We start from the raw sequence: 24717 nt of genomic DNA, 5'->3' as shown, positions 1-24717 counted from the left end.
CCCAGGGAAATATGGTTTGGAACTTGATTGGTTTGTGTTGAATTTCTCCGTCCCAAACACGTCAGACAGACACAGACCCAGACAAACGCCCAGAAATCATCCGCATGTGGCCTGCACAAGTAGTCTGCTGCGCAGGGTCGTCACATGGAACCTATTAGGCAGTCACATCTCGCCACACCCCTCACAAGAATGCGTGTGCATACGCTCAAAAGTGCATGTCAGGGTGGAAACAAAACAGACGAGAGACCTTTTTTCACTCTATACGCATCTCAGGTTCTCTCCGTTTGTTTCAGTTCCCCAGCTCTGTGATCACTCCTATTTACACCAATGTATTCCAGAAACGAATTGAATTAAAAGGAGAACACACAAGCCAACGGCCAGAAAACAGTCATTTAATTATTCTCAGCAGTGACTTATCATTGGAAAAGTAAAATGCTCCAGCATAGTTTGTGGGTGAGGTGCACCCAAAACCAGAAAGTACAGATACAAAATTGAAATTAAATGAAGTTCAGAGTTATTTAAACAAAATTCGCAATCGGACGTTTCCCATCAGAGGTCCAGCAACCCAAGTTCCACATACAGATTGTGGATGAGGAAAAGAAAAACAAAATTCAGCACAATATATAACAGTATTAAAATAGTATTAATCATACCCTTGACCACCCTTGGCAGTATTTAAAAAAAAAAAAAAAAAAACGTATGAAACGTTTGTGTAATTGTCATTCCACTGCTTGGATGCTTGCTTGCCATGAGTTTCTGCAGATGTCAGTTTGTTTTGACTGTCTTACAGAATGTCCCACCTATGAACTGGTTCCTTCTGATACAGTAGTGTTTTCCATCTTTTTTTTAGACTATGATTCTATTTGTGAATCCACAGAGTTTAGCAATTTGTGACTATTATGTGTTAAGACGCATAGTTATTCTCTTCCTGTTGTGCTAATGTCCATTCTTTCATAACTACAATTTCCTACTTACTGTGCAGAGGATAGACAAAGTCAATGCATTTCAAAGTATAGCAATTAATCAGTACATTTACTGAATTTCAAGTTAAATCATTTAAATAAATATGTTAAACTAAATGGGGTTGTACAAATGAACACAAAATAAAACAAAAATAAATCAAAAAGATCTTCAGGGACATCTAGTGGATAATATGCTAACAACTGCACTAAAAAATGTGCATAATTGTTGTACTCAGACACAATCCACTGAAAATAAATCCACCTCACTTCAGTAACCACCCTGGATTTAAACTATGTCCTCTGGCCCCATAGAAAACGTATAGTCATAGGTAACTACTTTCTTCCTATTCAGTTGCACAAACCAACATGCATGTGGATAACTTTCATATGCACTAATATGCTTATGATTTGCAACATTGACTAAAAATAAAATAAAACATTAAATATCCACACATAAAGGTTTATCTTCAGCTGAGGAGTACTGTAAGTTGAATGTTGTTGATACAGAAATATTTTATTTTCTCAGTACTTCTCATTCAAATACAAAAATAGGCCATTTCATGGGACAAACGACCGATAAAGGTACGCATTTACAATGAAGGAAAACAGACAAGTCAACATGTGATACATAGTATGTACACTTAACTGTATAGAAAACACGAAACCGAAAAGATGCAACTCGTTGAAAAAGTCATACATACACACATTCATTTATATTCTGCTGGTGCACAGCCTTGGAAGTAGTTGGAAGTAAAACTAAAGAAATCTTAATTACAGGATAAATGTGTGAATATCAAGTTTGATAAATGGTGTCTAACAATTTCAATACATCATTTCAGTTAATTCAATCAATTTATTTAGTCAGTTTCCTCATATTTACAAAATAATTTCTGATTTAAGTAACCATAAATTCAATAGTTGTAAATTGCATACAGTAGTATTTCAATAAATTTGAACATCTGTAGAAAACAAAGGCTGTTCTCTACTTCTTCAACACAAACTCACTCACTCTTCCCAGCCCAGTAAAAAACAAAAGTCCTAGAGAAAAAGAGAGCAGAAAAAAAACATCTATTTGTCATCACAGACAATGAACCTGTTACAAGGGAAGACACTGGGGGGCACATCACAGAGGGGAGATGGGGTGGACTGACGGTGCACACTAGCACTGCCGCACAAACTCTGGCACCTCAGGCAGCATGTGCACGTTGAGGCACCCGGGGCTCTCCAGGCCGAAGGCGGCATGGCAGGCCTCCGTGAAGCGGTGCTGCGTGGAGCCCAGGAGGTGGCCGTTCTGGGCGTTGATGAACACCAGCCTGCCCTGGGCGAAGTCCAGCAGGGTGCCCACTCGGGTGGGCACGTCCACAACGAAAATGTCGGTCTCCACGCTGTTGTGGAGCAGCTCGAACCTGGAGCTGTGGTGAGAGAGAAGAGGATACGACTAAGTTTGCGAAAAGTGGATGAGCCATTCTCATGAACCATCAAAGCACAGCATCAGTCAGAGCAAATGTAAGGAAAACAGAATAGAGACAAACAGAGTAGAACAGCATGGAAATTCCAGGTACAGTAATTTCCCGCATATAAGCTGCATTGTGTATAAGCCGCAGGACAGTGTTTTATGCAAGTTAAAAGAAAGAAAACCATATTAACACCATATTAACTGCCCCCCTGTATTAACCTCATAGCTGAAGAAATTTTGCAAAATCAATGTATAAGCCGCGGCTAATAGTCGGGAAATTACGGTATTATCAACGTCCCAGAAGAAACGTAGATTCATTCATCCCCTATTAAATGATACAACAAGCTGAACCTACCCTGGACAAAAGAAATCCTAGTACTACCAGAGCAGAACAGGCTAATTTAAGAGCAAAGCCATAAAGCGCAGCCCTCCCTGGCCCATCACTCTACTGATAACACGTGACATCAATGGACCATCCCAGGGGCCTATTTCTCAAATAATGATGACATGTATGCAAGTCAGCTGCTGTAGACATGGGTCATTTACTGTGAGAAAACAATGTAAACAACCTTGTACCTGCTTGATGTGGGGACACAGTGCAGACACCAGGAGGTGCTGTTCTCTCCCAGAAGACTGTCACTGGGATTTGAGCGGTATGCAATGCCGAGGCGGTAGGATGGGCAGCCTGACACCACTGTCTCCCAGTAATAGTAGCCTTTCAAAGGCAACAGCTCTCCCAGTATGGCAGGACATCTGGGAACAGCAATAAAAAAACACGGTGTGAGGAGAGACAGCAGTCATCCAAAAGGAAGCACTTATTTAAGATGTATTTGTCCTCCCCTTTATAATTCATATTCTTACTGTGTTTTTATGTTAGGTGCTTTCATTTATTTCCTTTACATATTCTTACATCTCTATACATATTGTCATTTTTCTGTTTCAATTTGTGTAAGAACGTACAAACTGCATGTATACACTCACTCATTGATGGGGGCCATTTCATTGAAGCTGTCCTGCGAGTACAACACGGTGGTCTTATCATCCGACAGCCGCAGCGCTGGGCCACCTGTCTCTTTCAGCAGACTGAATCTTGTTCCTACACAAGGCGCAACATCAGAACTTAGTTAAAGATAGCGTATGCTGGGGGAAATAGCATGCAGGATTATTCCTGTATAGCAGTCGGGTCGGGGCTGGGTGTGTGTGCGCGGTGTGTGATTCATTCATCCCAAAAGTGCACTAGGTTATGTCACGCAAAGCAGGCACAAAGTGCTGAGAAACTGCCCTCTGGGGGCAACGGAGTGTCCACCAACCCTGAGCTATGTGACTGGACAATCGCAGCATTACTTCCATATGTCATTCACTGCATTTTTATTTATGACATATCCCATTTTAGAATTTCCGAATCACCCAGAGAGGGGTGCGGACGGTGCGGACGGTGCGGATGGACGGGCGTGCCGGCTGACCTCTGGTGGAGATGAGTGCAGCCTCGCTCTGCTCACTGGCCCCGGCCGAGTTGACAGCTTTGATGTAGAACAGGTAGTTCTCATTGGGCTGCAGCAGCACTCTCTGCTCACAGCCTTGTATCCCAGAAAAGGACCTAGCCGGATACACACACACACACACACACACACACACACACACACACACACACACACAGCTTGGCTTTAGTCCCATAAACAGTCACAACAGTGTAAATGGCCACTTGCTTTTCTGCAGGCCGCCCTGCATTTACATGTAGCCTTTTAGTCATTTAACAGATGCTTTCATGCACAGCAACTTACAGTACGGTGCCGGCATGAATTTTTTAGTGTGTGTGCTCTCTGGTTACTGATGCAGTCCTGCCTGCAAGCCTTTTCTGTGACATAACGTATGAGTCATAAGCCATATTTATGTAAAGCAGACTGTATAGGCTAAACTAGGACAAGCCAGTTTGTATACACTACACTGGAAAATGGGTGTTTGACGTCTATCTATCAGCAAAACATGTGAGCTTGGAAGTCATGGTTGTTACAACTATCGTCTGAAATCACCTCGCCCCTGGGCAGGGCCGACATGAAAGGCCGTTTTACACACTGTCTCTGCATGTTCTCTGGGGGGGTTGTCTTTATGTGTCTTTTATGTCTTGTGGTGTGTGTGTGTGGGGGGGGGGGGGCGTGGGGGCGTGTGTGTGTGTGTGTGTGTGTGGTGTGGTGTGTGTGTGTGTGTGTGTGTGTGTGTGTGTGTGTGTGTGTGTGTGTGTGTGTGTGTGTGTGTGTGTGTGTGTGTGTGTGTATGTGTGTGTGGGGTGTGTGTGTGTGTGTGTGTGTGTGTGTGTGTGTGTGTGTGTGTGTGTGTGTGTGTGTGTGTGTGTGTGTGCGACAGACCTGAGGCCCTCTCCCTCGCAGGCGTACTGGCGGCAGTACTCCAGCGTGTAGCTCTCTGCGGCAGATGGCTGCTCCGAGGACCAGCGCAGGGTGGCCGAGTCCCACAGCACGGTGCACTGCTCCGGCTGGATCACCGGCACAGATGGAGCTGGGGAACACAAACACACACATGGATGGGCGCGCGCGCACACACACACTCACAGACACACACACACACACACACACACACACACACACACACACACACACACACACACACACACACACACACACACACACACACACACACAAATACACATGGACAATTTACACATCAGTATATTTTACTCTTTACAGTATCAACTTGAGCTAATACTAAACACTTACGATGGCTACTCATTCTCCATCCACATTTTTACAGTATGAAACAGTATTTCCGGTCAAATTAGCATTCATCGAGCATTCAACTGTGCACTAGACAAATGTTGAGAGTTCCACAATTATCTCTGATATTATGCAACCTCACCGCTCCTGAGCCAGACATGCAGACATACACTCACCTGTTTTGAAAGATAGTCTCTCACTGGGCAGGCTACATCCTGTATAATTCACAGCCATCACCCACACCTTATAGCACTTGTCTGGATCCAGCTCCTCCAGAGTGCAGTAGCTTTCTTTCACTGTCACCCTGTACTCCTCAGATATAGCTGCGGGATAGGGAGAGGCAAAACAGTTTGCTCATAGTTTGCCTCAACTTTGCTTTTTGAGAATTGGTTGAAAAATATTTACCAGATTATTATTTCAGATCAAATAAATAGCATAAATTTCATGAAACATGAAAATGTTTGTTGGTGTGTGTGTGTGTGTGTGTGTGTGTGTGTGTGTGTGTGTGTGTGTGTGTGCGTGTGCCCATGTGTACCTCCTTGAGGATCCTCCATGCAGTACACCTGGAAGCAGTCGATGATGTCCCCCTCGTTGACCTTCCAGTACACGGTGACAGAGGTGCTGGTGGCAGAGTTGGCTTCCTGAGGCTGAAGATGTGGGTTCTGTGGCACTACAGTACCAACATATCGACAGACAAGCACCGTTACATACTCAAGAGGTATGCAAAAACAACAGTAAAGTGCTATAATATGTGTAAAGCATATATTTGACTTAACAAACATGTGAACACACCTGGAATGCCTTTGCGGTGCTTCTGCCCATTTCCGGAGCCCTTGGCATAATCATCGAACACAGACAGTCCACGTGGCCCGAGCTCCAAAGACATAGTAGACTCCAAAGCTGTGGTAAGACTTTTTAAAAAAATGCATGGCAGTTTTAGTTTAAAGTGAAAGTTATTCAATCGTGTGAATTACAATGCTACGAAATGCAAAGCACCATAAATATAGCATTGACTGAATGTCATTGCGATCGCTATTGCAATTGTTATTGTCATCGCTGACTGACTGACTGTTAATTCCACAACAGAACAGAACACTGTTGATTATGTGTAGACAGCCATGCTGGTCAATGAAGTCTCATTTGGAGATAAATTTAGACACCACACCAAGGGACAAAAGCACCTCTCACACATCGGTATTAGGGGGGGAAAGCGCAATATCTCCTACAGCAGCATCACACCACACATTGTGTACACAATTGTTAATAAAAAAACAATCCTCCAGCACAATATATCTTTCTTAGATATATTATTGATAAATGTGTATATGCTACAAATGTATATTTGTTAGCAGTCTCACTCTAGCGCCAATAATCACAAAACTGCACAACATTTTCACTGATACACATGTTCTACTATTTCTGCTAATTTCTGCCATACATGTAACAATGCAAATAAACATGCAAATTATAGAAGGCCAGCCTTTATTTTGTTTTGCTAATACAAACGGTAGATTTGTGCATTTGTTTTTGGCAGCATGTGATTTAAATTACCTCATGTTTATGTCTTTGGATGACTGGAAATGGAAGAAAAGAAAATGTTTTGATTACATGTACTTTAGGAAAATGTCCTGATCAGGAGGACTTTGTAGGAATTCCCAGTCATTAGCAATACGGTGAAATTATGTTCAATTGCAATTACTCCTCACTCAAATCTACACATCTTGCATTTAGTATTTTGGCCACTTTTTGCACATTTGTCCACATTAGCGTGTACACACTTATTATTTTCTGACATATCTTTTAAAAAATGAAATACATGTTCATACTGGTACTACTGACTGAATGTCTCGACAGGAAATACTTTTATCAAAGGATCATCACATTCAACTGCTCTGGAAAAGGGCATCTCATAAATGACAAATCTTAAGTTGAAGGTAAAAACACACATATGAATGTCACTTACAGACACAAACGTGACAGGATCCTCCTCCTCTTCCTCCTTTGAGTTTTTCTCCAGAGTCTCTTTGGCGACGTCAATGCTCTCTTGGAAGGACACAATCTGGTCATAGAGCTTCTCTAACTTTGCCTTCTTCTCCTCTTCCATGGTGTGAGACATCTCATTGTACTGATCCATCACCAGCCTCAGCATTTCCTCATTCTGATCGTCCATAGCTTCTTCATTCATCTTGCATTGTTCCTTTGAAAAAAAAAGAAAGTCAGACAAATTGTAATGGCTATTTTGTCATATAACAGACAGCTTAAAATATAGATATTTCATATGATATTTCATACCTCCACTGAATTGTAAGCCAGCTCAATCTCTGACACCATGTCCTCAATATTTTCTGATCTTTCTTGCAATGTGGATATCCAGTTGCTAAGCCGGTCCTTTAAAAAAAAAAAAAAAAAAGACATATTTTTAAAAGGCATTCTATTGATTCACCATGTTGCATAAATGTTTGTTTCACTGAACAAGAGATTGGAATTCTTAAACTCCTATAAATCCATAAAATGGTCGGTGTCATTATATTGACGCTCAAGGTGGATACGAAACATGCCATGATGGCCTGCAGCCTTCCACAAAACCAGCACAGTGCATCTGTTACAGTGAAGTGAACAAAGACTGCATGGATGTTTTGTTTATCCATGACTATAAATAATACCTGACAAAAGTGAAGTGAATGTTTTTTTCTGAACCTTGACAAGTATAGCTGGGATCATTTAAAATAATTACAGCATGTCCCCTGAAGATGTTAAGTAATTTTAAGGAAAACGGTGGACAATTTATGGCACTTGAACAACCAAGTGAAAAGGTTATGTAAAGTCTGTAGGTATCAATATTCCTGTCATCTCTCCAAATAAAGACAACACATCATCGGTTACTTCAAAAGACCTTTAGCTCTCTTGCTAGTGCCGGACGAGTGACTTTACGATCACGCACCCTTGAGAGAAAAACTGTTGAGAGGGATCGTATATCACTATGCCCCTGGATGATGTCATACAAGACCTTTCCCACATATCAAAACAGAAGGTGACCTCATCACTGCAGCGTACTGTGACGGGAGGAGTCATTGAGACAAACACCCCTTGACTGAAGACCTGATCAAAGAGTTGATTTTTGAGGAGTCATCACTTCCTATGCCATATAACTCAATATTGTGTTATCATAATGTGAGTTTAGGGTGTTTCATCACATCTCCTATAAATGACTTCAGACAACACAGTTTGCTAGTGTAATGTAATATGTATATATATATTTATTATATTATCTTATGTTATATTACATTAGATGTATATTATATTATTTTTGTATTATATTATATTGTTTAGATATGTGCATATTGTAAAATATTGCAATAATATTAAATATTGGAATAATTTTAAATATTGCAATACACATTATCATAAAATAGAGCAAAATATAGAATATAAAACATGTTTAAAAACATTTTCAAGTAAACATTGTCGATTGACTCTACAAAGAAAGTTATTAAAAATGACCACAGAGACACTGACCTTCAGGAGTTCATATGCTCTATCCAAACTGCACACTTCATGGTTTTGATGCTCCTGCATCATTAAAACTGGGCACTGGCAGACAAGGCAAAAGGCGTCCAATGCTTGCATTTTAGCTTGATCTTCCTCCGACAGCTCAACACTTTCTGACTCCTCAATAAATTCATAGTCTGCCTCCAGCACATCTTCGGCAGCCTCTTCCTCTAATGCTTTGCTCGCGTCCACCCCTAAGAAGCGTTCATCTTCTTCTCTCTCGGGAATCACCTCTGCCTCCACACCTGGATACTCCCTGGACTCTGGCCGGGGGACCACCTCATAACCGAGCTCCTCTGCCATTTCGTCATGGTACTCTTTGAGGGGTTCAGGCTCAGGCAGGACTGACAGGTCTTCCTTTGGGGAGAAGCTTCGGAGGGGAGAGAACAGCAGGCCCTCTGGCTCCTCTGCTGGCTCCTCTCCTTCTTTCCGATCCGCGGCTGTCGCCTCCTGGACTTCTATTGGAGCTGGGGCTGCTGAAGGTGATGGTGTCCTTACAGCTGTGTCCTCCAAAGGTAAAACCTCAGCATCAGTGGACTCGACTGAGGGCATTTCAGCCACAACGTCAGCTTTAACTGACACTTTGGCTTCCTCAATGACTACCGCAGGACTTATGGGCTCAACTAAGGGAATATCTGCTACATCTATTTGATCTAAAACTTTACTTTCAACAATCGATACCTCATCTGGTGTTTCAGCCGAGGGAATTTCTGCAACTTTATCGCTTACAGTTTTATCTGAAACTTTGGCTTCCTCCACTACAACCTCAGGACTTCTGGGCTCAACTAAGGAAATATCTGCTACTACATCAATTTGATCTAAAACTTTACTTTCAACAATCAATACCTCATCAGACGTTTCAACTGAGGGAATTTCTGTAACTATATAATTTACAGTTTCAGTTTCATCTGAAACTTTGGCTTCCTCGACTACAACCTCAGGACTTATGGGCTCAACTAAGGGAATATCTGCTACATCAATTTGATCTGAAACTTTACTTTCAACAACTGATACCTCATCTGACATTTCAACCGAGGTAATTTCTGTAACTATATCATTTACAGTTTCAGCTTCATCTGAAACTTTGGCTTCCTCGACTACAACCTCAGGACTTATGGACTCAACTAAGGAAATATCTGCAACTACATCAATTTGATCTGAAACTTTACTTTCAACAACTGATACCTCATCTGGTGTTTCAACCATGGGAATTTCTGTTAGTATATCGCTTACATTTTTATCTGAAACTTTGATTTCCTCAACTACAATCTCAGGACTTGTGGCCTCAACTAATGGAATATCTTCTACTACATCAATTTGATCTGAAATTTTGTTTTCAACAATCGCAACCTCCTTCGGTGTCTCCACTGAATGAATTTCTGCTACTACATCATTCAAAGTTTTGTCTACCTCCACAGTAACAACATCAGGACCTGGGGGCTCAACAGAAGGTATTTCTGCTGCTACATCACCCACAGTTTCATGTGACACTTTGATCTCTACACTCACACCCTCAGGACCTGGGGGCTCAACTGAAGGAATCTCTGCCACACTGGCAATAATTTGATCCGTAACTTTGTTTTCTGTGGTCAAAACATCATCTACTGTTTCAACTGAGGGAATTTCTTCTACATCACATACAGTTTTATCTGAAACTATGTTCTTAACAGTCAACATCTCATCTAGTGTCTGGACAGAGGGAATTTCTGCTACTACATCATTCACAGGTTGATCTGGAGCTTTATTTTCCACAGTAATGACCTCTGGACCCGAGGGCTCAACAGAGGGTATTTTTGCTACTACATCACCCACAGTTTCATCTGACTCTTTGGTCTCTACACTCACAAACTCAGGACCTGGAGTCTCAACTGAAGGAATCTCTGCCACAACACTTGTAACAGTTTCATCTGACACTTTGCTTTCCACAATCAAAACCTCCCCCGATACCTCGACCGGAGGAATTTCAGCTACTACATCTTCAACAATTTTAACTGAGATTTCTTCCACATTAAAAACCTCAGGACCTTGAGTTTCAGCTACAGGAATTTCTGCAACTAAATCATTAACAGTTTCATCTAAAACATTCTTTTCTACTATCACAGCCTCAGGACCTTGAGTCTCATCTGAAGGATGTTCTGCCACAGCATCATTCACTATCTTATCTAAGACTGGAACATCTGTTGTTGCGTCAGGTTCCACAGCCCCAATGGCTTGGGTGTCATCCTGTGTAACTTGACCGACACCATCTACTTCTGCATGTACTTTGCTTTCCTCATTTACTGTCTCTGGCACTAAATCTACCTCTACTTTGGGTTCGGCTAAGGCTTGTGTCTCCCTGACCTCGGGTTCAAGCCTTTCCAGCTCAGCTACCCTTGTGGCCTCTTCAGCCTCTAATGGCTCTTGCACAGTTTGTTTATTACTCTCAACTTCTGTCTGAGGTAGAACACTCTCTAGTGAGACATCTTGTTTCACATCCTTCGGAACACTGGTAACCCCTTCTGCAGTTCTGGTCACAGGCTCTTCACTGTCTTTAGGTTCTGAGGCTACAGGTGAAGTCTCCGATTTACTTGTAAATAACTGTCTTTCAGTTGTTTCCCCTGGAGTATAGGGTACCTTACTTAGAACCACCTCTATTATTGGTACATTAGCTCTCCTTCTTGTTGTTTTCTTCTGTGTCTGCTCTACTCTATGCTTGTTTTTTTCTACTGTGGCTTCAGCAATGTTTTCTGTGTTAGACACAGAAAACTCTATTGAAAATTTCTTATTTTCTACTTTCTTAGGTTCATGAACATCACAAACGATGTCCGGGTTTATCTCCAACACACTGGATATTTCATTAGAGGTTCCAGATTTGTTAATTTTCTCCTTGGGTTTATCAACCACAACTAGTTCCTCAGTCAGATCTTGAACTTTTCCCACTGGTGTATCAGTGGATTGTTGACTTTCTTCCACTTTGTCAGGTTCAGGACCTGTGCTTGTTACCTCTACATTAGCTTGCAATGCAGGGCTCATTTCTTGATGCTGTTCAGTTGCTTCACTCTTTTCCACAGTTCTATCAGGCTCCACTACATGCTCTGACACCTTTAATTCAGTTTGTGATGCTGAATCAACAGCTTGCTCCTGAATTGCACCTTTTTGTTCCTGGACTTCGCTGTGAGGACACTCCACAGGTAACTGCTCTGTGGTGTCAATGATGTCTTTGACAGCACTTATTACAAGATCATCTTCTACGGTCTGTAGCTCAATGGCTACACTTTTCTCATCCTCTGGCTCCTCTGCTTGCTCCTCCACTGGCTCTCCTTCTTTCTGATCCTCGGGTGTCATCTCCTGGACTTCTATTGGAGCGGGAGCTGCTGAAGGTGATGGTGTCCTTGCTGCTGTATCCTCCACAGTTAAAACCTCAACACCAGGGGTCTCGGTTGATGGCATTTCCTCTGGCTTCTCTACTTGCTCCTCCACTGGCTCTCCTTCTTTCTGATCCTCGGGTGTCATCTCCTGGACTTCTATTGGAGCGGGAGCTGCTGAAGGTGATGGTGTCCTTGCTACTGTATCCTCCACAGTTAAAACGTCAACACCAGGGGTCTCGGTTGATGGCATTTCCTCTGGCTTCTCTGCTTGCTCCTCCACTGGCTCTCCTTCTTTCTGATCCTCGGGTGTCATCTCCTGGACTTCTATTGGAGCGGGAGCTGCTGAAGGTGATGGTGTCCTTGCTGCTGTATCCTCCACAGTTAAAACGTCAACACCAGGGGTCTCGGTTGATGGCATTTCCTCTGGCTTCTCTGCTTGCTCCTCCACTGGCTCTCCTTCTTTCTGATCCTCGGGTGTCATCTCCTGGGCTTCTATTGCAGCTGGAGCTGCTGAAGGTGATGGTGTCCTTGCTGCTGTATCCTCCACAGTTAAAACCTCAACACCAGGGGTCTCGGTTGATGGCATTTCTGTCTCTGTCATGGCTACAATTTTCTCATCTGGTAATGTGTCTGTGACCACCTCCTGCTCTGTTGCATCTTGTTTGAGGACCTCAGGTAGACTCTTACTCACGTCCTCTAGGTTTAAAACGTCAGCAGGCACAGTGGCAATCTCTGTTTGTCCTTCAGGAATTGTGTCTGTGCTTTGATCTTTGATGCCTCCTGCGACCTCATCTGGTATTTGACTTACACTGTCTGTAAGATGTTCTTCTGACACCACACTGACCTCACTGTCTTTCATGGTTTCAGGTGCTGTAGCAATGACAGCTGACGTATCAAGGGGAACTGCAGCTTTTTCTATAGAAATGGCTTCTTCGGCTTTTACTTGACTTGTTGTGTCTGCTGTTGCTTGATCAGCCACAATCTCATCTGACTTTTCCACCTCAGTGGCTTCATTAACAGGTTCTTCAGATATCTTAACATCTGACTGTATTTCAGTTACTCCTTCCAATTGTTTTAATGAAGGCTCCTCAATTATGGTGGGAGTTTCTGTTAATTTTTCTGAAACCTCCTGTGCATTTGATTTTTTCAAGTCCTGGGGTGTCACTGGCTCCTGGATTGTATCTTGTATCACCTTCTCTGATACAGGCTGTTCTCCTTCATTTAGCAAATCTGTAGATTTTTCCATAACTGTTCCAGACATTTCCATCATTTCACTCTCTGTCTCCTTCAAATCTTTTGCCATTTCTGACATGCCATCATGCTTCTTGATGTCCTCCACTGTCTCAGCCCTCTCCTCCAATAACAGGTCGCTGACATCATTCTGAATGTCACTCTCTGGTGACTCAGGGATTATCTTTCCTGCATCATATAGTTCACAGTGGTTTCCAACACAGGCCTCTATGACATCTTCTTTTTCCTGTTCAATTTCACTTTCATCAGGAGCCTTAGTTATGGGCCCTTGACTGATTTCCTCTTGCTTTCCTGTATCCACTGGTTGTTCTGTTTCACTGTCTTTCATTTGCTCTGTTGCTGCCATTCCTGTCTTCTCCCCTCCTGAATCTTCCTCAGCCCGTTTCAGACATCCAGTAAGTTCAAATTTATTCTGTGGCCAGATGATTCTCTCACCCTCCTCTACGTCATCAGCAACTTCAGGGAGCTCCTGGACGACTGGTGTCTCGTCCTTCAGGATGAACTTTTCCAGGTAGCCTTCGTCCTCCTCGTCATCATCAGAAAATATTTTCTTGTAAGATTTGTCTGACACAGTGCTTTCGACGTCTGAGCGGTCATCATCCCTCTTCCTACTTCCCATGGCCTCATCATAGAGGTCAGTGTAAAGAAACGACATGGCCCTTGGCTCCTCCAGAAGAACAGGGTCTATAATTTTTGGAGGACCTTCGGGCAGAAAAACAGGTATGAGAATTGTCTCCTGGCTGCCAAACAGGGCAGAGCCACTATCTTTCAACGATCTCGGCTCATCTTTCACTTCGTCACCCCCTTTGTGTTTTTCGTCTGCCATGGTTCCAGTATTGGCATAGAACACCTCATCCATATGCTCGCATGCAATCTCATTATCCGTGATGATGACAAAGCTGTCTTCTATGTTGGATGGACTGGACTTTGATTCCTCTTGAGGTTTCGTCTGTTCAGGTACTTGTATGATGTTTTCTTCAATGGGGACCCCTGGGGAACCAGACTGTTCACTAAGTGCATGTTTATCGACCAGTCTGAATTTATCTAGGTAATCTTCATCGGACCCCTCTTTCTTTGCATCTTTCATGCCAGTTTCCAGAATTGTGTCTGCTTCCTCCTTTTCTCCATCAATTATTTCCTGGACTATAATCCCCTGGTACTCATCCCCATCAGGTGCTGGAGCTATTCTAGTTTTAGATTTAATCTTTGGTGTATGCTGTAAATAGGACAAATTATCCACCAAATCACCTGCCTCTTCCTCGTCCACCGTGGGAAGTTTTGAGGGAACCACGATGTTTAGGATCTCGTAACCCTCGGAGATGAGGCTGAACAGCTCCTGATCTTTGTCCACTTTTAATTCAGCTGGCTCGTCATTTTCAGGCTTGACATTGGGCACAGACACCTCAGCCATCGCTGGTCTCTCAGTTCCGTATGCAGCCATTCTTGAGCTGGGCCTCTTGAACCTGTCACCCAGCTTGCTCCTGCCGCTTTTCTTGCGCTTCCTCACGATCTTGGTGTCATCCATGATAACGGTGATCTTGCCCTGTGCTCCCGAGCTTTCTAGACTGTGCGAATCCGATGGTGAGCTTCCCTCAGACGCCCAGGGAGTGGAACACCTGCTCGAGGCGGTCTCCCAGACGATCCCACTGTCCTCACTCTGCACAGTCACCATGGAGAAGGATGGATCTACCATTAGACACTGAAGCTTGGGCTTGACAGCTGGGTCTTTGACTACTTCCTTCAAACTGCAGAGAGGAATGTGGAAAAAGCAGAATTAGTGGCATCCATACGCATTAGTGACGCAGAGTATATAATTTGGCTATTTAATAGGTAGAACACAATGTATTATGTTACTGTAAAGTAAGAGGCCTGTTGATTGATTGGTAATATGTTAGACAGGATATATTTCAGAACATGGTAACTTGAGGAAGTTAAAATGTGTGGAGAACTTAACTAATGATGCGTGAATACTAAGGTGTTCAGTTTTGTAGGTGATCTAATATCAAGCAAGCCATCTGATCATTTAACTACCATTAATTTTACATGACTGATGGTGCACGCACATGTCACTCATGCATTAGAACCCTCACATGTCTGGGACTGCACTGAGATACCCACTTGACAAGCTGCTTTGACTTCACAGTTTACACACATCATCAATATTCTCAGAAACTTAATCTTGCACCCACTGATAGCTGTGACACAAGTCTCGATATAGGCAGATCCTTATGGAATGAGTAAAACCTGTTGTGTAATATGAATTAGAATACTAGTTCTCGGTTAAATAGCAAAAAGAACATTGGTAAAAAAAAAAATGTAAATGATAAAGATCTATCAGAACTGCTGTCCATCTTTTACAAATGGGCTTTTCTTGGGAGAAAGGGCTAACTGAAGAACTTTTGGAGATGGCGCAAACCATCTAGTAGACACAACAAAAAGGTGTTAAATTGCTAAAAAAAATCTTAGGAACTATTATTGCAAAAAGGATAGGACAAAGTATATGGGTCTTCAAATGGAGACCGAGCCCAGGTATGCTATGTCCATCTATCTATAGGGCTAATGCATTCTCTGCATAATTCAGTGTACAAGGATACAACTCTCAAGCCGAAAACACGGTCAAGAATTAAGACCCTCTGTGTCACAGCCTTACCATAAATTCTACCCACTTATGATATATGCACCCTAAGTGACCTGCACCCATCTGTCGAGGACCTAGTCCACACTCTCTTCCTGTATGGGCTATACTGGAAAAATACATTTGTATGTTTTCGCATATTCATGAATTGTGTGCCCTCATTTGGGACCTTTCCCCCCCCCCCAATCATTGTCAAAGTAGCTGCCTATTATTAGGAAACTTCATATTCAGGATTTTTTTGTTCATGTAGGCTATCATTATCATTCCAAAATAATGTTTGAAATCAACTTTTACAATCTTCTAATATTCAAAACTATATTCATCATCTAATAATCACGACTAAGCCATCTGGATCGGATGTTTGTCCGTAAGGAAAGGGAAAGTAATCATGTAATCTCGCCAACCCTTTCTGCGCACCCCGATTCGAGCACCAGACTAGGCTACCTGTTGTGTAGCTCTTCAATCTCGTCCTCATCGTCGACGTCAACAGTCCCTGACGCCTCGTCCGGTAACGCTTGTATTTCTGGTTCCATTGGCTCACTTTCTTCCTTTGAAGTAGTATCCATTTTGTTGGTTTTGTGATATTTTGATGTTTTTAAAAGCCCTTTTGGTGTCGAGTATAGCTTCGTGGTGGGATCATTGCAAGTTGGGTGTCGTCCACCTGACTCAGCGCCTGCTAGAAATAGCAAGTGTTCCCCAACCCGGAGTGAGTGATATGAAATGTGTTCTGGTCTCAACCCCCGCTTCAAAAGCAGTGTTGGGTTGCCAAAGTGGTTCTTCTCGAGTGTGTTTGTTTGTACTCTGTCTCATTTTAATACATGGAATCACAGCTTTCAAAAATTTAAAGTAGACCCAGTCGTGGTACAACCAGCTGGCAGCTGAAATATGATCTGGCGAGGCGAAGGGTAGGCTTCAACTACCATGCCCCCTCTTCAAAACGCTAAACACAACGGGTAGAGGAGAGGTTTCCTAGCTGGAGCTAATTTTAAACTGGCCCCGATACCATACCCTGTAACAGGGGCTTACACTATGCATAGGCCATAAACTTTGGTGTTATTTGTCAGAAGAAAACAGAGTGATAAAACCAATTATGAAGGTTGCCAGAGCGCCTGATCCAATCTTATGTCACCGCACTATATATTTCACTAATTGGTGTTAAATTGAAGACACCATGGGATGAACTTCATGGAGAGTAAATGTTAAAACTTAGGTCATTACAGACTGTAGACAAACATTAGCTACTACAAATTGCACCATATTTGAATACTGCTCAGATGCAGTACCCAAATAAAAGTCATTAACTTGAAGTTATTTCTCATTGGATTTTGTTTTCTCAAACTACGATTTAGTGTTTTTCCTGGCAGCCAGTGTAAGTGATCAAGTCAGTGATCAAGTTGTTCTGTAGGTTGTGACCTTATTATGAACTCAAACAAAACATAGTGACAACCCAGACATGAGTTGGACCAGTGAGTAGCAGCAAATAAGGAGATTCATCTTTCCTTCAACAGATTGGGATATCTGACTACTTATTAAAAACAGAGGAGCACATAAACAGCTTCGTTATTTTTAATTAATTAAATAAACACATAAAAGATTGTACAAAAATACAAAAAGTAACAAACACCACATACACTTCACCGGTAAAAGGAGTGAAGGGTAGCCCTCGTGAGAGCTATTAACACCTGGTGTATCAGAGCATCTGTAGCTGGAGGAAGATGTAAATAAGAGCAGTCTCCTATTCATCCCTGTCCTAAAGCAAAACACACCCCTACCCCTCAAGATCCATATTTACAGTAGATGTTGATTTATTTTCCCATGAGAGAGAGAATGAGGGGGGGGGGGGGGTAACTTTGAACAGCTCAGTTGAGCTTCAGAACCGCCGATGTATTCTAGAATACTCAGGCTGAAAACTACATGGGGTTGAAACACTGAGGTCCAGCTTTTAAATGTGAAAGTGAAAGTGTTAATGTGAAAGATCTCTGCCACTTGAATACATTCATTCTAACTGCCACATCTCCACCTCCTTAACATAGACGCTGTGTGCCACAATTCAACCTGGCTCCACTTTCCAAGGATGACCAAAACATCAGAACTGTTGTCAGTTGCAGATGCACAGTTGATGGCTTCAGTGCCTTCTCATCATTCCAAAAGCACACAGCGTCTTTTAGCAACCTGATTTATTTCAAGAGCAGCTTGACGTGTCCAGAGGGCATGGATGGGAAGTCCATTATCTCTTCTGCTTGGACCGCTGCAGTGGCAGGACTGAGTTCAGGTCCTTCCGCAGCTGCAGCACCTGCCAGGACTACACAGACGACACACAGGCACGGTGAAGGGAAATATTCAACTCTTACACATCCGACAATCATTTACTTAAATAGGCATCTGTTTTTTTTCTGGTTCACGCAATCATTCAAATACTGATATTATTTAATTGTAAAGAGAAGAAAATACATTCCTGGTGTCAGTACACAAAGCAAGATATTTAGCTTGTAAACCCCACATTAACCATAAGCATTCATATTTTAAAAAAAAACAATACACGTTTAACTTCAACATTTAACTTGAAACAGCCTTACCGCATGGAACTGGGATTTGATGGCTTCAAACTTGTCCTTCTGATGAACTGCTCTGGCTGTGTTTGTCCCATTAAATGGCTCTAGAAACCAAATAGGCAACAGCACCATGTGATGAATTGGAATGAGCAATTACAAATGAGTTAGAATGAACAGATAACAAATATAAAACAATTGTAGCCATTAAGGCCACTAAAAACCATTTCAATTCAGTGAGGTGGTGAAGTATATATAGTATACTGTATATAGTTCTGATCAATAACAGAAATGGATATGTCACTCAAGGGACGATGGAAAACCGAATTAGTGTATTTGAAGATCTACTCTGACCACATACCCTCCACACAGATGAACTTTCTCCAATCATTGCAGTTGGTCTTGGGGATGACTTTGGCCTGTCGCACTGAGATGACATGTTTATCCCATCTACAAATATAAATACACATACACAGACACAGTTGAATGTTGTTGTTTCATTGCTATTCCCCTGTCAAAACATGAAAATAGGGAGCAAATCCAGACAGATGCTAATGATGGATTTCACACCAGAACTCCATCATATGCTTTTTGATCATAGTTGTGGTCAGGACATTAGTACAATCAATGCCTAGCCCCGCACACATACACACTCACACAGAGTTAACCACAGGCTTTACAGCATCTGCCAGAAGGGAGCTGAATGTCAGAGTCACACCTCCTGGTGCCGTCACTCAAGCAGTCAAGTGAAACACGAGCCTTGTAGGATGGGACCGGTGCCAGGGACTCTGGCCCTGAAAATCCGCCCCGTTTCTCAGGGGGGATGCACCCGGGCACCTCAGCCACCCACAGGCAACTCAGACCCTTCAAACAAATACCAGCCCTCGTCTTAAGGGTCGTCAGATTACCACCTGCTTCATCTTCTGCCGGGTGATAAGAGAAAATAACACTTGCTTCTTCAACACCGAATACGCAGCCTTTGATATCCTAATATTCCTTAAAATAATGATCCTTACATCCAACAGTTTACAGTAACGTACCAATATTGTGGGGGGGTGTCCATTTATAGGCAGCTAGGTTTGGCATCATCTCCAAATTCATTTGGATGGTAAATGGTCATGTGAAGCACAGATAAACTCACACATCGTTCCCCAGGCTATGCTCTACACAGTTCACTGGTCTGGGACAGACACACCACAGCTCAATGTCGCCCAGTGTATGGCCAAAAGGTATCAATTTGCGCGCTTGTAAGACTAAAACTCCTTAATGCTGCATTATGGTGGGTGCAAGGAAAGAAGGATGCAAAAATGTCCCATGTTAGTCATAGGCTTAGGCTACCAGTCTTTTTCAATTCATCTTTTCATTGAAGTTTTCTGTTAATTTAGGACTAGTCTTAACCCATGTATGGGAAATAGGCCCTTAGAGAATAATAGAAAAACACCCAGATAGTTAAATGTGAAGTAATATGAGCAGTAATACACTGGATCTTACTTGAAAACAGTAGCATAGTACTTGAGGAAGCCCAGAAATAATTCCCCGAGTGTTGACTGGTTCTTGGAGATGAAGGGGGGAATGTTCCTTGGTTCACTCGGCACAAGATGGATATCCATGGAGGGGTCAAAACACTCCTGTGTTCAACACAGACAGAAAAACACAGTGCACAAAAAAATGGAAATTATTAGAAATCTGAAAGAACGAATTACATTCCATCCATTACAAAGTCAACTGGGATGTCACTTACTGGATAATCCATCTGAAGGCAAGGAATGACAGGCTCCGGGAGAGCTGTGTGGATGGAGAATGGAGTAAGAAAAAATGGAACAGAAAAGAAACAAAAAAGACAGAATATATTATTACTAAGTCTAATGTGGATCTACTGAATCAAACTCCACATAAAAGGGGTAAAAGCATCAGAATTGAAAAAAACACATTTACACAGTAAAGATACTGGAGCCACAGTCAATGTGACTCCATTGGGAGTTTTGTTCATCCGGTGCACAGAACACAAGAATGCCTACACTATCTTGGGAGGTTTTGATTTTTATTTGCACTTCCATATACCTGAGAATGTGACCCACTTAATTAAGCCAGATCATCTAATGTTCTGTGCTCACAGTAGTGTCTAAGGACACTTGGGGGCTTCTCAGTGTTATGTATTATAGTGTATAATAGTGAAATAAAAAAAAAAATGCCCATGACCTACTGGTTAGGGCTTCAGGCTTTTAACCGAAGGGTTGTCGGTTCAATCCCCAACCAGTAGGGAAAATGTGGGTGGGAGAAGTGGTTGAGCACTGCTCTCCCATACCCACATCCACAGCTGAAGTCTTGAGCAAGGCACCTAACCCCTCACTGCTCCCGGAGCCGCTGTAGTAAAGGCTCACTGCTCTGGGCTAGTGTGTGCCTCACCTCACTATGTGCTGAGTGTGTTCACTAATTCACAGATGGAATAAATGCACTGAAAAATTATCTGATGGATATCAATTTTGCACATGGCTAGTTTTAGTGGTATATGGTTAGTATATTACTTTAGTGATCATGAATATGTGAGGGTGGGGTGAGGAGGGGGTAAAGCCACACAGCAGCATGCCATGCAGTGGCATCTTATAAATGACAAGTCCCTGTCTGTTTCCTGAAATGAGCAGTCAGCAGTCAACTACAACCCACAATAATCCCAGAGTTTGCATACATGATAGAATGTTATGTCTACGTTCCCTGATGGGGTTGGGTAAATAAATCAACATACCCAGGGAATCTCAAGTTTCAAAAGTTGCTCATATCTCTAAACTACAGCGCCCCCTATTGTTACATTTTATTAACCTCTGGTAGGCCTAAAAGACACTCACTCTGGAGGTAATGCAGGACCATCAGGACCAGTGTATAGCTGCTCAGAGTTCCACGACTCGCGTCATTGATTCTGTAGTAGCTCGCCCACTTCTTGATGACAAGGACAATGGGACGAACTCTCTTCTCAACTACAAGAAAACATGGTTAAAATCAAATTAGTAAAGTGCCCCAAGCCAAACAAACACAACGGAAGACACAGTGGCAATGAAACACAACCATGACTAGCTACTGTACCTCGTGGCTGATACAGATTACCTCCTACATACAGTGCATTTCTCTCTTATTGTGGTTTAATACAGAAAATGAGCAGTGTAATCATTGTCGAGATCAAGACAGGAGTGCGTCGGTTAGGACTTACTGTATGCATAGGTCCTCAGTAGGAAAGTATTTCTGATCCCAACAACATTATTGACATTCAGATCAAACTCCACACCACTGTAAAGACAGAAAGCGGAGCATTAGTAACAGAGCAAGATGCCATAAACAATAAGGTCACAAAGAAAGATCTGCCACCTACCTCACTTTGTCTCGAAACTTCAAGATGGGCACTTTTGCTCGGATGAGCTGAGGTCTGTCAATGTACGCTGTAAATCAGATGACATCAATTTGATAAATATCCGTATTCCCTAGAAGCACTCCCATAAAAAGAACTTTAGGCCTTTCAACAGTCTAATGCCTGTAGCTCCCCCTACAGGCAATAGAGAGGTACACCACTATGGACTGAATCCTATCAAATCATAACACACAATACTTACATAGAGTGTAACAGAACTTCTGAACAAGACTAAGCACATGTACAGCATCTTTCTGGTTTACCTAAAACAAAAGTCAGTAATGGCATTACTATCACAATATAAATACTACCAAATAAGATTATAGTATGTAAACTTAATTGTTTTGTCTTTTATTTGTTCATTGTTCAGACAGCACAGAGACTTCTAAAAAAAAAAAAAAAACACCACTTACAGATCCCTCTTGAATGACGAGACACAGGTCAGCATCACTACTTCTGCTCCCAAAGCCATTGAGAGAAGACCCAGCCAAGTAAATCCTTGAATCTAAGTGTGTATTTAAACAGATTAATGAATAAAGGCAAGGGAGAGGGGAAAGCAGGAATTTTGTTAGTACTTTGGGGTTAACTGTAACCATTTTCAAGGCTGTTTCAAACACACCAAATCAACAGGCCACCTGTTCACCATTCACTCTTCAAATCAACAGGCCACCTGTGCACCATTCAACAGCCTCAGAAGATGGTTACAGTTAACCCCAAAGTACCAAAAAGTCTATAATCTAATCCATATGAACTGTTTTAGATATACAAACTCCACACATTGTTCAAATATTACTCTATTTCAGCTCACATGGAAAAAGCCTCTGGATATCCCTTTGTAGCTGTGCTCGACAGAGCTCTTTCCTCTCCAAGTCATCATCCTGTTGCTCGCACGACAGGTACAGGTCCAGAATCTGCTGACTCAGCTGAAAACAAAGACACCACCAGATACATTCATGGTGACCTACACTGCTCTATAAGCAACAACGCACAACAGGTAAAGTTAGGAACTACAGCATATAGCATAGCCCAGCAAGCAAACATGCCTACCTTATCCTTGGCTGCGGACCGCAGACTTATCAGGTCACTATCCTGAGACGCCTCTCCCAAAGATGGAACCGCGGGTGCTGGGGAGGATAGAGGAGTGCCGGCCCGGCTGCGGACATCACTGGGATAGGTGCCTGCCGCCCTCGCCGTTTCCAGACGGGCGGGTAAAGGAGATCTTGATGCAGTGGCTACTGGTCTGATGTAGGGGCCTGAAGGGCTGTGGCACTGCCTCTTCAATTCATACTGGCCGTGGTCATCACTCCTCCTCCTGCAACAAACAAAACAGTCATGGCAGCGGTTTCAGGTCTGGTGGATCCAAAATATGGTACCAGTGAACTTAAAGCAGAAGCAATGTACAAATATATTGGTAGACTGATAGGTGTGTGTGTGTGGTGTCAGGCACTGAAAACAGATTTGGTGAGCAATGTCCACATATAGCCAATACCCACTTTCTGGCCTTTGCTAATGGAGATCCTTGTGGCCCTGGAGGAGGTGTCCTGGGAGCAGGATTCCACTGATAGGGGGGGATGATGGGCAAACAGAATGGGAGTCCATGGGAACTAAGAGGGGGAGGAAAGCATGATTAAATGTCCTCAATGACCAGAAACACATTGAGAATTTGATCATTTTATTGTAAAGTAGTTTGAACAGCTCATTCTGGGTATCTTATGATAATCTATATGATCTCTTTCTTTACGGTAATACAACTACTTCTTCCCATGTGAAATGATTTGCTGTTTGTTAAGCAATGCTTTCAAAGTAGCTTCCACAACACTAAGTACATCATGTATGTCACAGGAAATAGTACACTATAATGAAAAGCAAAATGAACACATCGCCCGAGTGAATTTCCAACTTACTTTGAATTTGTCCGATTCCTCTGAACCTCAACAAGCTGCTGCTGTGAGAAGATGGGTGGTCCTGGGAACTGATTAAGCAGTCCATTGTTTTGCCTTTGTTTATGGGGAAAGCCTGGTGATCTTGAGAACATAATCGCTTTCACTAGGGAGGGACATTGAATCTTCTGCCTGCAAAAGTACAAAATTAAGTGTGCTCATGTAATTTCCTTCTTTACCAAAGCAAGTCATTTTCTTTTATGCAGGCACATTTTGAAAGTTGGAATTCGAACTCAGAAAGCTCAGGCCTCTAACATTACTGCTGTTGTGATTTCCATATCAGGTGTGCTCTGCTCAGAAGTAAAATTTGAGAGACACAACATGACGAAAACAGCCTAGGCCAGTGAAAAACACTTTCGTGACATACAGGCAATTTGTTGACGTGGCCTTTGTGTTGTTAAAAACCTAGGTGTTTTCCTAGACTCTGCTTTGACTTTTAACAAGCAAGTCAACAGCGTGGTCAAATGGAGTTTTTTCCAGCTTCGATTAATAGCCAAACTTAAGTCCTGTCTTTCCTACAGTGATTTAGAAGTCCTTATACATGCCTTCATATCATCTAGACTTGATTACTGCAACTCATTGTATGTAGGTTTAACTAAGTCAACCCTGCACAGACTCCAGATTGTCCAAAATGCTGCAGCAAGATTGCTAACTGGATCTAAGAAACATGACCACATTACACCTGTGTTGGCTAAACTTCACTGGCTCCCTGTTGAACAAAGAATTAATTTTAAAATTCTGCTCTTTGTTTATAAAGCCTTACATGACTTAGCACCTCAATACATCTGTGATCTCTTAATTCCTTACTGTCCTCCTAGACCTCTTCGTTCTTCCTCACAATGTCTTCTTTCTATTCCCTCTGCTTCACTTAAATCCAAAGGTGACAGAGCTTTTTCTGTCTATGC

The 24717-nt window shown here is 42.4% G+C and overlaps 2 protein-coding genes across 2 annotated transcripts in view; both read right to left on the bottom strand.

Annotated features, from left to right (window-relative positions):
- Nucleotides 1-376: 376 nt before the first annotated feature.
- Nucleotides 377-16566, bottom strand: cmya5 (cardiomyopathy associated 5). Its single transcript, XM_062542877.1, has 13 exons — nt 16371-16566; nt 8661-15036; nt 7437-7532; nt 7108-7341; nt 6696-6718; nt 5937-6055; nt 5680-5814; nt 5321-5467; nt 4782-4929; nt 3882-4015; nt 3400-3514; nt 2995-3171; nt 377-2374 (listed from the first exon to the last, which is right to left on the bottom strand). Exons 1-13 carry the CDS (start codon nt 16490-16492, stop codon nt 2122-2124), a joined length of 8079 nt encoding a protein of 2692 aa, XP_062398861.1. The 5' UTR covers nt 16493-16566; the 3' UTR covers nt 377-2121.
- A 910-nt stretch (nt 16567-17476) lies between these two features.
- The window catches only part of tent2 (terminal nucleotidyltransferase 2), an 8231-nt gene continuing 990 nt past the window's right edge, over nt 17477-24717 (bottom strand). Inside the window, exons 2-15 of the mRNA XM_062542887.1 lie at nt 23777-23944; nt 23366-23476; nt 22920-23184; nt 22681-22795; nt 22286-22377; nt 22075-22135; nt 21837-21903; nt 21678-21754; nt 21319-21447; nt 20217-20260; nt 19967-20103; nt 18837-18925; nt 18503-18582; nt 17477-18228 (exon numbers count right to left, since the gene is read on the bottom strand). Coding sequence (XP_062398871.1) covers nt 18154-18228; nt 18503-18582; nt 18837-18925; nt 19967-20103; nt 20217-20260; nt 21319-21447; nt 21678-21754; nt 21837-21903; nt 22075-22135; nt 22286-22377; nt 22681-22795; nt 22920-23184; nt 23366-23476; nt 23777-23907 — 1473 coding nt within the window. The 5' untranslated portion in view covers nt 23908-23944 and the 3' untranslated portion in view covers nt 17477-18153. The remainder of the gene's footprint in view (nt 18229-18502; nt 18583-18836; nt 18926-19966; nt 20104-20216; nt 20261-21318; nt 21448-21677; nt 21755-21836; nt 21904-22074; nt 22136-22285; nt 22378-22680; nt 22796-22919; nt 23185-23365; nt 23477-23776; nt 23945-24717) is intronic.

This window comes from Sardina pilchardus, chromosome 8, assembly GCF_963854185.1.
Source record: "Sardina pilchardus chromosome 8, fSarPil1.1, whole genome shotgun sequence".
Classification (NCBI taxonomy): Eukaryota; Metazoa; Chordata; class Actinopteri; order Clupeiformes; family Clupeidae; genus Sardina; species Sardina pilchardus.
Note: the sequence above shows the minus strand (reverse complement) of the source record. Positions and strands in the feature narration are given on the sequence as shown.